We start from the raw sequence: 12,671 nt of genomic DNA, 5'->3' as shown, positions 1-12,671 counted from the left end.
CATTGGTAAGTGCCTACTCTTGTCAGCCCTGAGTGAGGCACATGATCCTTGCCTTTAAGAATGTCTTAGTCTAGTCAGGGAGACTGACACAAAGCAATTAAAATATTGAATAACGTTCTGCAATAGAAATATATATAGGGTGCTTGGTGTGTGTAGAGCGAGCAGAGACCCCAATTATCAGATTCTCTGATGTCATTTGTGTTTTCTCATCAAAAGAAAATTATGTTATATTTGCTTGCAGGAACTAGTTTCAGAAGGACCAGTTCCCTGGGTTTCCAAAAACAGTGTAACATTCGTGGCTGAGCAGGTTTCCCATCATCCACCCAGTAAGTCACAGAGCTCCTCTGCAACCTCTGCTCTCCAACTGTCCTGTCTAAAGAGGGTCATTAAAAGCTCCATAGCTGAGGTTACTGTTAGTTGTGTGACTAGCTGTGTGTTTCCTATTCCCTGAAGTGGAAACTCAAGTTGATTGGTTCCTCATATCTTTTCCTTTTGTAAGCTCCAGACTCTGAGCTTCACAAATTAGGTATGTATAAAAAGAAGGAATTTAGGAAACCAACTTTTAATGCTTCCAGAGTCATCTTATATATAGTAATTTGTGCTGTAGAGACTTCAGCAACTGTGAGACAGTTTATATAAGTGATACGTAGTTTCTACACAGTGTATTCCTGGCATACTGCAGATACCAAAACCGAGGATGCTCAAGTGTCTTACATAAAATGGTGTCTTTTATATTCATATAACCTATGCACACCCTCCTGTATACTTGGGTCATCTCTAGATTACTTGTAATGCCTAATACAGTGTAAATGCTACGTAAATAGTTATTTCACTGTTTCTTTTATTTGTATTATTTTTATTTTGTATTTTATTATTTTTTCTAGACAGGGTCTTGCTCTGTGCCCCAGGGTGGAGTGCAGTGGCACAGCCATAGCTCACTGCAGCCTCCTGGGCTTCCTGGGCTCAAATGATCCTCCCACCTCAGCCTCCCAATTAGCTGGAACTATGGACGTGTGCCACCACACCCAACTAATTTTTTTATTTTTATTTTTTAGAGTCAATGTATCACTCTGTTGCCCAGGCTGGTCTCAAATTCCTGGCTTCAAGTGATCCTCCCGTCTTGGCCTCCCAAAGTACTGGGATTGCAGGCATTAGCCACTGAGGACAGCCTCTGTATATTTTAGACTCACAGTTGGCTGAATCTGTGGGTACAAAACTCATGGATATGGAGGGTCAACTGTACATACCCTCAACATCTTGTTTGTTTAGTGCAGTATTAAAACTGGAAACACTGGATGGGCCTAGGTTGGGGCTGGAGCCTGGGCATACTTGCAGACCAGAACAGATAGCCCTTTTGGTTTTAGGCTTCCTGGGTTGGCCACAGCATCATTTCAGGGATGACCCTGTCCACATGTCTCTGAATGAATGCTTGCATTGGGGAAAAGGGTATAAAAGGTAGGTACCTCCTGGCCTAATTGGAGGCTGTTTGAAGGGTAAAGGATTTCCCCATGAAGCCAGTTATTTCCCTAGGTTATGTAATTTTGGAGAGGTGGCTGTAGGTATATAATGTACTAACTGAAAATTTCTATTCAGTTTCAGCCTTTTATGCTGAGTGTTTTAACAAGAAGATACAATTCAATGCTCATATCTGGACCAAATCAAAGTTCCTTGGGATGTCAATTGGGGTGCACAACATAGGGCAGGGTAAGTGTGTTGGCACTGGGTGGACTACAGTGTTATAGGAGAATTTTATGTCATTCTAATGTGTGATGGACACTTGTCTAGTAAAAGAAAATGGCTAGACTAGATGTCATTGTTAGCAACTAAGCATTGGTATTGGGGGTGAGAGCAAGGGTGGGGAGCTAGATAGGTTATCCCTAAATTGAATGGAGTATCCATCAACTCGACAAGAAAGCCTTGTGGCCACTTGGCACTACTCATCAGAGATTCTGTCCTTTCTCTCCACAGGCTGTGTCTCATGTCTAGACTATGATGAACATTACATTCTCACATTCCCCAATGGCTATGGAAGGCAAGTGTGCTCATTTCCTGTCATCAGCAGTAGACTCTGCTGTTCCCTGAAACATGCCCCTTCCCCCTCTTCCTCTTAACTGTCAACCTTACCTAAAAATTTTGATTTTGCAGGTCTATCCTCACAGTGCCCTGGGTGGAATTAGGAGGAGAATGCAATATTAATTGTTCCAAAACAGGCTATAGTGCAAATATCATCTTCCACACTAAACCCTTCTATGGGGGCAAGAAGCACAGAATTACTGCTGAGATTTTGTAGGTATTTTTTCTGCCTTAGAGCTCTTATGCTTTTCTGAAATAATTGCCTTTTGTCTTGAACTATAGCTTCTGGATTAGGAGTGTGAAAGAATGGTTCTGTCTTTGTAAGCCTGTTTCACATTTTGTGTGTCATGTCTTTTGTTAAAATCTGGTATCAGAAGAAGACCTAAAACATATATTCAGAGCAGTCAAAGGTCATTGATAGGTTTCCTTCCTAAGAACCTGACTTGCAATGTTGAACCAAAAGAGGCCTTCCTAGGTTGCCTAGCTAAACCAGATTATGGATCGCTAATTTATTCTTGCCAGATTGAACGATGAGCTGGTCCTTACAGCAGACTTTGTGACCCCCGCAGCACTGCCTCCAAGTCCTTACAGCTACCCCTTTTTCTGTGCCTTTGCTAGGGAAAAATAGTAACCATCACATTTTGCAGGCATCTGGCTTGCTTCCATTTGATACTCTCGGGTCAGATGCGGATGGCTGTGCCAGTCAGTGGAAGGTCTACAGTGAGGGCACCATGACTTTCTCTGACTCTGGAACCCTTAATTGGGGGGAAGGGGACAGTGGGAAAGAAAGTTTCAGGCACTGATAGCAGCTCTCCTCCCTCTGCCCTGTTCATTTCCCCCTTTTCTGGCCTCTTTCAATCTTGTTTATGCCTTGCCCTTCCTAACCAGGCCTTTGCTGTGTTGCTTATCTTCTCACATTCCATACTTGTGTGTCCAAGTAGAGGTCTGTTATGGCTTTTGCAGAATGGATCCTTGCTCAGGGAAAGTATTCACACCATTTGGCACAGAGGTCCTTTTCAACCTGAGGATGAAAGCCTGGTCTCCAGCATTATATTCTTAAGCAAAGCCTTCCCTGACCCCCAGTGCCCATGTAAGCTCACCACAGCACTTACCACGTAGAATCTCAGTGGTGATATGTGTCTCCACTAGGCTGTGGACAGGTTGAGGATAGGGAATTTGCCAAGTCTGTTATGGTCCTTGCACCCAGAATAGGACGTTCTTGCCCAAACCCACTGTTCTTGGGAGCTCAAGTTCATAAGCATCTTGCTGAAGGCCCTCATTCTTAGAGTTAGCCCTGGGGAGTCCAGTTCTGTTAAGATGCTTTCGTCAAAAACTTCACGGTTGCTCTTCTGTGCTCTACTCCGTAGTTGGGCCACACTGAGCAGATTCTTTGGTAGAATACTTTTCAACTTGAGACTAACACAAGTATTTCCTTTTGTCTTCAGTTCTCCAAATGACAAGAAGTCTTTTTGCTCAATTGAAGGGGAATGGAATGGTGTGATGTATGCAAAATATGCAACAGGGGTAAGATCCTCTATTTTGCCACTTGTTTTAGGCTACATTAGATTGTACTTTATCCCTTATTCTGGCTTCCTTCATTAGCACTTCCTTCATAATGCTCTTCCTTCTACAGTACATTAGAGCTGGGACTTTAGGACAGCTCCAATGTATGTCATCTCTTCAGGGCAAGCTTTTTCTTTCCTTCCCTCACCTTCTCCCAGCAGAATAGGTAATTATAATCATTTTTACTTTTCTCTCTGCTCTCACTTGAGAATAATATATGTGAAACAATGCCTGGCACATAGTAAGAACCCAGTAAATGTTAAGTATGTGGGGTATGTTTATAAAATGAAGCACTAATCTGTGATTTTCATACACAACTTAAGATTTTGTATAATAAAATTTACTGACTGCCTGGCACCAGAGATAGCAAAATGAGTTAAGATAGTCCTTTCCTTCAAGGAACTTGCAGTCTGTACTACTACCCACGCAGTGTTCTTAAATAAAGAGGAAAGATGGTATGAAATCAACAGGAGGAGCCAGTGAACTGCATTTCGGACCTAGAGAATTTGAAATGTCAAAAGCACTACAGTGCGCCTAACATTAGGTTAGGGGTTTATGGGTCTAGTTCCCATCTACCTTTATTGTTTTCTAGGAAAATACAGTCTTTGTAGATACCAAGAAGTTGCCTATAATCAAGAAGAAAGTGAGGAAATTGGAAGATCAGAATGAGTATGAATCCCGCAGGTAAGCAGACATTAAGTGTAACTATTGCTGCAGTGCTTAAACTTTGCCTAGGCGTAGGCACAGGCCTGGGTTTGAGAGACAGTAGGGCAGAGCATAATAGTGTAGACCAAGTTTGAATGCCTGGGTTCGTATGTCAGAACTACCACTTACTACCTTTGTGACCATGGATGGCTCAGTTAGCTAACTTCTCTTTACCTTCTTTCCTGAAATGGGAATAAAGGCCTTGAGAGGAAGCCACATCTTAACTACCTTAAGCCTTTGTAATTTACCTCTTGACCCTTATTCTCTCCATTCATACTGTTTTCGCCATCACATTGTTAAATCCAAGGGAGTTTTTCTGAAATGGAACTTCTCAGTTCCTCTTAACTGTCAGTTTATATTAAGGGACACTCAAGCCCTACAGAGGTAAACTGATTGACCCAGAGTTACACAGTAAGTTAAACATTGAGCCAGAAGTAGAATCCCAGGTCTCAGCTTCCACTATTCTTTTTCTTCTGTTGACCTTATCATATTATCAGGCAGCCCTTATTTCCTTCTTTGATAACTAGCAGTGGAGTCTTCTGAGCCCATATCTCTGTTCCTTACTCCAGTGCCCTGGTGCCAGCATAAGGAGATTTAGTCTGTGACCTACAGCACTTAAAGCCATTTGAATTGTATTAAACGACATTCAGGATGGCTGCAGGCTTTCATTCTCAACATTGCCAGCTCCTCTTCTCTCTTTGTTTTAGCCTTTGGAAGGATGTCACTTTCAACTTAAAAATCAGAGACATTGATGCAGCAACTGAAGCAAAGCACAGGCTTGAAGAAAGACAAAGAGCAGAAGCCCGAGAAAGGAAGGAGAAGGAGATTCAGTGGGAGACAAGGGTAATCTTGCCTGCCCCACCCTCCTAAGTGCTATTCCTCCTAATTTATTTCAGTGAATGTTGAAGAAGTGATGTGCCAAACACTGTTTATAAACAAGATGATCCCTGGTCCCTACTTGAAACTCATTTCAGTCTAATGTCAGGGTGGGGAGAAGACATGAAATAATATTATAGAAGTACAAAGCAAATATGTAATTAGATTCTTCCCCTTTCTCTTACAGTTATTTCATGAAGATGGAGAATGCTGGGTTTATGATGAACCATTACTGAAACGTCTTGGTGCTGCCAAGCATTAGGTTGGAAGATGCAAAGTTTATACCTGATGATCAGGGCAGTAGGCATAATTCAGCAACAAACAATCTTCCTTTGGGAGAAACCTGTTCACTCCCTTCTAATTACAGTGGTTCCTATCTCAGGGATACTGGACTTTCTGACGCAAATGAACAATTAAGGGGAAAAGCTTCCCTTTTCCCTCTGTGGCAGTTACGATTTTGATTTCAGTCCTGAGAAAAACTTCAGGTTTTGAAAACCAGATGATGTCTTCTCCTTTTCCAAACACCACACGTTGAAAGCATTTATAAATCCAAGTCTGAAACTGCACTCTAGTTCTGCTGTTAAGATATACAACCTGTTTCTTAGTTCATATAATCTCGGGATACACACACATACACATACACACACATACATATATATAAAATATACCTGATGCCAGATTTTTTCATAAATATTCTGCCTACTGTAAATATGGGTTCCTCTGAGTTGTTTTAGAAAATTAGTGCAATGCATTAAAATCAAGTGTTAGGAAATTTCATGGTCTTAAAATAACTTTTATTTTGGAACTGAACTATTATTAAATTGTATCTAATCCTGGATTACAGTTTAATTAATTATTCTTAGTGCTTCTTAAGGCTTCATAAAGTAATTTTTCCAACCTTTTTTAAAAAATGTGCATCTTTTATTATCTTTTATGGTTAAACTTGGAAGCCAATTATTCAGCAACCTTGAATACAAGAGCTAGCTTTTCAGAAAGACACTTGAAAAATGGAGGATCCATTCTTTTCCTCTCAGACTCTATGTTCTGTCTTTAGCCCTGCCAGGCGATTCCCCAGAATCTTAACTCATATTGCACATGTAGGGCTGCCTGCCAACATTTTATCCAAAAATGTTTTATTGCTTTAGAGGGTTTGGGAAGAGTATGTATTTATAGATCCCCACCCCACAGTGAACCAACATAGATATGATAAAATGAATGCCACAGCAGCAAATGGCTCATTCTGAAGGGAAATACAGAACTATCTTTATTTAAAAATACATCAAAAAAAAAAAACCACACAGGAGTTAGTACCTAGCATTTAGGTACTAACAAACACTAATACCTAGCATTTAGTTATTCAATATACTGGTTACATAAGGCCTTTCAAGAAGTGGATTCTCAGTCTGAGAGGACACAGGCCAGGGCTTCTCAAAGTGCTGCTGCAAGCTTTCTGGTCTCATTTGGCCCACTCTGCTAATCTTCCTTTGCCAGCTCCTACAGTAACCCTGGGTTTATTAGTCTCAACAAAGAAAGGATAAAAAGTAAATCAAATGCTATGATGCCAGTGCAAAACTTCAGTGGAAGCCCTAAGGCAGTAGTATAACTCCATAAAATACAAACACATTTTAAAATACACATTGCTTCAGGCCAACGCGACTGCAGTTTATTTGACTATTTTATGGTAGGGGAGAAGGTTGAGTGTTGATGTGAAAGCCCTGATATCAGTAATGGGGATGATACAATCTGCCAGCAGAGGAGAGGTTGGCAGGTAGGTTAGCTGCATCACTTCACAAGAAGAATTTGAATCCTCACCAGAAGAGGTACTATCCTCTTCCAGTTCATACTTCCCATATCCAACAACCTGAAAGAGGTCAAAGACAAAAGTGAAAATTCTGCTGACCAGATTTAGGGGTTTAAGATTTCTGATAACCACCCAAACTCAGTAAACGACAACCCTAGACTGGATGGAGTTAACCATACTCACATGAACGCTGAGCATTTTACTTCCTGGCCCTCTATGAGCCTTGAACCAGTTGACCAGGTCTGATTTTGAGAATGACTTAAGTGCTTCAATCTGACAAGGGAAGGGAAGATAGGAAAGAAATTTAAGAAGAAAGTTAGCTCTTAAACCTAACCCCCAGGCAGATGTCCCTGGACCTGCTTAGCATCTGAAGACATTTTATTCTTCCTATTCTCAGGTCACCCCTAATCTTCCAGACCAAAACAATGATGAAGCTCTCGCATACCTTCACATTTTATACCAATCATCTACAATGGCAAGAGAGGTTAGCAGATGCTCTAATTACAGCTAAATATCAGACACTGAGCCCAACACCCACATCTCCTTAGTGTCACCTCCCAGTTACATGGTAGCTGCATACCATGGCTTGAGGAAATCTACCTTGCTTCTATTAAGAAAACTAGACTGCGTTAAGATGAAGCCTCTTTCCATCACAGAGCAATGATGTCCTATGGTAATTCACCATATAGGGGCTACATATTAACCAAAGTCACACTGAGGTACAGGATCCAGATCTGTTTTTCACAGGTTTTACTACTTTGGAATAGAAGTTGTCAAAAGACCGGCACCTGGAATAATGAACTCCATAAAGACAAAGAGTCCTCAGTTTTCTTTAAATGGCAAAACTATTTTCTCCACAAAATCTTGTAAACCTCAATATATAGCATAAAAATAGAGCTGCTCTGATTGAAATTGGTGGTGATGTGGTAAGGATTAGCACCCAGCTCACGTGGCCAACTAAGGTGCTAGAGGCCAGTCTGAAAACTCAAGAAGTGAGCGAGTAATCAGGCCAGGACTAGTGTTTCGAGTTTCCTTCCACACAATGCTGGTGTGCATGAACCTGTGATTCCTGTAGAATCAGGAACCTTCACCAGTTTGTCTGAGCTGTCTTACTCTGAAAACCATGTTACCTCGTGGGCAAGGCGGTCAAAGAGGTACTGCTGTGTCACCACTTCATTCCAGTTCCTATCCACCTCCTCCCCAAGGTGGGTATCCTCACACTCCTTCAGCTTGATGAGAGCTGTGACCTGTTCCCACCAAAAAGAAAGATGCTCAGGGGGGGCCACATACCACTTCCCCCAGAACACACCGGGCCCTGTCCAGCCTGGCTTGTGATGGACATGCCAGTATGAGACGGACGGATGAAGCTAGGGGGACACTATGGTAAGAGGAAGGTGGAGCTGCAAAGCTCAAAAACTGGCCAGCGAAGCCCTGTTAAGACTTGTATCTGGGAACCTGTGTGGGCCAAAGGCCAAAAGACCAGGCTGGCACAGTCACCTGGGTGTTGAATGCCTCTTCAGTGAGATTCTCGATCTTCTCCTCGAAGCTAGAAAGAAACTCTTCTATCTTCTTATCAACAACTTCAGAACTGAAACAAAACATCTTCAATTAAGTCATCAGAAACCTGATCTCAGGCAGAAGATAAAAGAAAGAATTAAGACTAAGACACATTTCCAGGAAAAAAGGCTAAAGTGTTTTCCCAGGCCTCAGTATTCCACCTGAAGTTGAGGAAAGAAAGAGAACAGGACCCTCCCCCTCACCCCACCTCCAGCCGAGTTTCCAGGTATCCTCATAATGAAGCAGTCACAACCATGTTTGACCATTCCAAATCTGAAAACTAACAGCATGCCTGTCAGATCAGGCATCCTTTCCCTTCTTGTCCTTAGGTCTGCCTGAAGAGAAGAAACTGGCAAGCCCCACACAATGACCACAGGACTTGAATCAAATCCTATAGGGCCACTGGAACTACTGATCAGTCCTGGAACAGGTCATCTATAACAACCCCCATCTTCCCAGCTTCCACTGACTAAACAGAGCAAACCTACTTGGTCAGGGGTGCCTAAGGTTTAAGGAAGCACATGTAGCCCCTACTCTCCATGCCCATAATAGGAGGTTACACTCATCTATTCACTCACTTGTATTTGGTTGCCTGAGTCCCCACAGTGACAGAAAATCCTAGAATCCCGGATGTGTTCCTACAGGTAGGGTAGACATGGTACCTACAGCCAGAGAGAAAAGTTACATGAGCTCAGGTGATCATCTGGGCCTTGGCCTTGGAGGCACTAGATAGGAGTGGGAAAAGTTTCTGCCCATCCTTACTGGAACGACCCAAAAATGTTAAGGTGTCCATACCTCTCCTGAATTGGGGACCACACACTAGCCTTTTTTCTTATCTTGAAACTTGACCCATGGAAAACCTGATTATAGTCCAAGGTACAAATTCCAAAAGTTTGGATGAGTAAGTATCACCCTGTGAGACGGAAGGAAGCTCTAACAGGCTGCTCAGTAAGGATATTTGATGAACGTCAGCCTGCAATTAGCCCTAGGCCCTTACTTGAGCTCAGTGGCCTTGCAGCAGACTTACCCAAGGGTCTGCTTGGTTCGAAGGAAGTCAAAACAAGGTTCTTCCATGTGCATCTGTAATTCAACATACTGCCCATCAGCCCAACTCCTCCCAGCAGAGAAACCTCCATTTCTCTCCCCAGAGTGTTTCACATACCTCCCAAGTCCAGCCTCCCTTAGTGCCTGTCCATGCTTATACCGGGTGAGAACAGTAGATGACCATCTCACCTTCAAATCACAGGTCTCTGACCTCCCCATGTCCCTATCCCAGGCAGAAAAGTGGGCCGGGGGCTGCTGGAAACCTCAGTGTCTCTGTGCACTTACCACAAGCAGCTCCATGAGAGTGTATTCTCTCAGACTCCTGGTACCTGACTGAGAAGAGACGGTTGTCAGGTCAACTGAATATCCAATGGTTTATAGGGCTTTTAAATAATCCAGCTATTCTAGGCAACCACTTAGGTATCACCACCAATGCTCTCCCCTAAGAGAGTTAATCATACTTCGATGTTGTTTACATATCTGCCTTCCCACCAGACTGAAGGTCTATGACGACAGGAGTCAAGCTTGACCATTTGTACTCCTGGCACTAGCATAGAATTGCAGGTGCAAACAAAAGTGAGATTAATAATCCCTGACCTGCCGGATCCTGTCAGAGGACACATTCTAAAATTAAGTACTTGCAACTCAGAGCCCTAAGGAAGACAGCAGGAAATGTCTGGGGAATCCTGAAATGTATCTGGATCTATTCCTCAGGAGGAAAGAAAATGAATAGTGCCACACACAAGAATTGGTGCCACACACACGGACCAAAATCAGTTGATAAGAAAAATATTTCGGAGGAAGAAGCCATGCTTTGGGACCACATGCTAGCTGCCCAAGACTGGCAAAATAATGCATTCAGAATGAAAGAACAGGAGGCCAATAAACAAGGATGTTGCTAGTGCATCCCAGAGTCAGGATCTTGCAGGTTCCTCTCACACAGACTCATTTGCTTCCCACTCACCAGAGGAAGAAGCTAATGCCTATGTGCCCTTGCAAGACCTGATTAGTCAGCATTGAGATTTTCTGTTTCCCTCTAAACAGACCACAACAAAACCAATGCTCTCTGAGAAAGGATATGGTTTCCAAAAGGAAACAGTCTGTATTAGAAGCTAGTGCTAAGAGGTGACTGATGGAAAGCATTTCTATAAACATAGTCTTACAATGTGAAATCCTGCCGAAAATGAGTACTCCTGTCCTGGGGTTGTAGGCAGTCACAGGCACTGAAAATGTAGACTAGGTTAAGAAGGGCTAGGCCGTACCATTTGTGGAGTTTGGGACCTGGTAGTCATAACCTAGAAAAGGCTGCAGGTTGGAATGCTACAACCACAGAGGCTCCAGAGAGAAGCAGGGCCTCTACGGAAGGACAAAAATGTTACCAACCTAGCTCCAAAATTGCTGTTGTTCCTAAATCAAACTACTCATTAAGAAGACTAGGACAAGACACAACTTCAATAACGAGATGATCATGACACTGGGCAAGTGAATTTGCTCCTGACAATCAGACCAGGATAATGTCAGAATAAGGCTGAGGCCCAGGGCCAGAGATACAAGACAAAGAAATGATAATCAGGCCATCCCACCCAAAGCCCAGTCAGGGATCTTCAAGACCTAACAAAGAAGTGAATTCCCGATGCAGGGAACCCAAGGTAACAGCAGCAGCTACAGGAGCTCCAGAATTTGGGAAGTCAGTAATCAGACTAGACAGGCAAGGTTTAAGGAAGATCCCCATAGTTCTAGAAGCGAGTGGGACCAAGGTTAAAGCAGGCTATAGCCTAACTGTGATTATTGCCAAGTGCTTCCTTACGTTAAGCACCATCCACCCCAATAGAATGGTGTGGAAAGAACACAGAATCTGAAGACAAAAGGAATAAATTTGAGACCCAGCTGGTATGACCTCAAGAAGTAAGGGGCTCTGGATCATGGAGTCGTCACCCTAAAACAGAGGTGATAAATCCTTCCTCTCAGGTGCTTTAAACATTTATGACTCCAGTAGCCATTCTGTTTGCTGTGTCTTAATTGTTTGGCTATGTTTACTTCTGTCTCCTTTTCAAAACTGCCCCTTAACAAATGTCCTTCTGCTCCTTGGAGTTCTACTAGGGGCACACGTAGGGATTTCCATCCACACCTCGGTTTCTGGTCCTCTAGATTAGTACTTAGGTGATGAATGAAGCAATACCTCACTGTGATTGCAAAAGGACCCATCTTACCAACAGGAGCAATTTTTAAATGTAGTTGCTTCAAGAGGACAAATGGTCCCAAGCATAAAACTACAGAAGTAACTATAAAGGGCCTTGAAGGTCACTGGGTCACTTATCCCCAGGTACTGGACCTTCCACCAGTCTTTAGTACCCCCAACTGACCTGGTAGTACACAGTGACTTCAGAGTTGGCATCACCCTTGTTCAGAGCTTTCACTTTGCATAGATGGTGGCCACTGGGAAGCTCTACCACCTGGAACTGCACAGGCATCTCCTGCTTCAGAGGCTTGAAGTTTAGTTTGCTACAAGAGAATCAGTATGGGTCACTGAGGCACCCAAAAACTGTAAGAAACTAGGCCTTCTAACTTTTCAATTGCTTTGTACACCAGCCTCAAAAAATCTACCACAAGTAGTGTTTCAGTTGGGTGTTTAGTAACAATTAACTGAGTTGTGGCTCCATGCCCTCTCGCTGGTAAGAACACATAACCCCAAAGAGAAAATTCAAATACTTACTCAACAACATATTTCAGGAAATCCATAGATTCCTAAGACGCAAAAGAGAATAACTACATTAAGCTCTCTAGACATTCATTTCACCCAGAATCAACTAATATCAATGTTCCAATTGCTTGGGGAGCCCTGCACAGCTTTAGGAAAGCAGATATAGTTGGTGACCTAAATGCTGGACAAGTTATTCATTTACTGATTCAAGATTTATTGTGTTTGTGGAACACTAAGTGGCTCTTAACTGTTCTGGCTCTCTTGGCAATCTGTTCACCCATATACAGATTCCCAACTGGATCAAACTTAATTGTTCAGTGTTAGTTTACCCAACTAGGCTGTGGCCTTTAT

General features: G+C 42.8%; 2 protein-coding genes across 56 annotated transcripts in view; one reads left to right on the top strand and one right to left on the bottom strand.

Annotated features, from left to right (window-relative positions):
- OSBPL9 (oxysterol binding protein like 9) overlaps window positions 1-5,926 on the top strand; it is a 167,436-nt gene extending 161,510 nt beyond the window's left edge. For all 50 annotated transcript variants that reach the window (XM_015139705.3, XM_015139695.3, XM_077957303.1 and 47 more), the window contains 8 exons: window positions 242-326; window positions 1,594-1,704; window positions 1,969-2,032; window positions 2,146-2,286; window positions 3,519-3,597; window positions 4,229-4,320; window positions 5,049-5,184; window positions 5,405-5,926. In XM_015139705.3, the coding sequence (XP_014995191.1) occupies window positions 242-326; window positions 1,594-1,704; window positions 1,969-2,032; window positions 2,146-2,286; window positions 3,519-3,597; window positions 4,229-4,320; window positions 5,049-5,184; window positions 5,405-5,479 (783 nt within the window). In that variant the 3' untranslated portion in view covers window positions 5,480-5,926. The remainder of the gene's footprint in view (window positions 1-241; window positions 327-1,593; window positions 1,705-1,968; window positions 2,033-2,145; window positions 2,287-3,518; window positions 3,598-4,228; window positions 4,321-5,048; window positions 5,185-5,404) is intronic.
- Window positions 5,927-6,858: 932 nt separating this feature from the next.
- NRDC (nardilysin convertase) overlaps window positions 6,859-12,671 on the bottom strand; it is a 100,242-nt gene continuing 94,429 nt past the window's right edge. For 5 of the 6 annotated variants that reach the window (XM_077957218.1, XM_015139671.3, XM_077957230.1 and 2 more), the window contains 9 exons: window positions 12,333-12,364; window positions 11,983-12,121; window positions 9,905-9,952; window positions 9,603-9,655; window positions 9,154-9,237; window positions 8,516-8,606; window positions 8,149-8,265; window positions 7,202-7,291; window positions 6,859-7,078 (listed from right to left, as the gene is read on the bottom strand). In XM_077957218.1, coding sequence (XP_077813344.1) covers window positions 6,881-7,078; window positions 7,202-7,291; window positions 8,149-8,265; window positions 8,516-8,606; window positions 9,154-9,237; window positions 9,603-9,655; window positions 9,905-9,952; window positions 11,983-12,121; window positions 12,333-12,364 — 852 coding nt within the window. In that variant the 3' untranslated portion in view covers window positions 6,859-6,880. Of the gene's footprint in view, window positions 7,079-7,201; window positions 7,292-8,148; window positions 8,266-8,515; window positions 8,607-9,153; window positions 9,238-9,602; window positions 9,656-9,904; window positions 9,953-11,978; window positions 12,122-12,332; window positions 12,365-12,671 lie in introns of all 6 variants that reach the window. The other variant, XR_013402055.1, reaches the window with a different exon arrangement.

This window comes from Macaca mulatta, chromosome 1 (assembly GCF_049350105.2).
Source record: "Macaca mulatta isolate MMU2019108-1 chromosome 1, T2T-MMU8v2.0, whole genome shotgun sequence".
Lineage (NCBI taxonomy): Eukaryota > Metazoa > Chordata > Mammalia > Primates > Cercopithecidae > Macaca > Macaca mulatta.
This window is presented reverse-complemented; position numbering and strand designations above follow the sequence as displayed.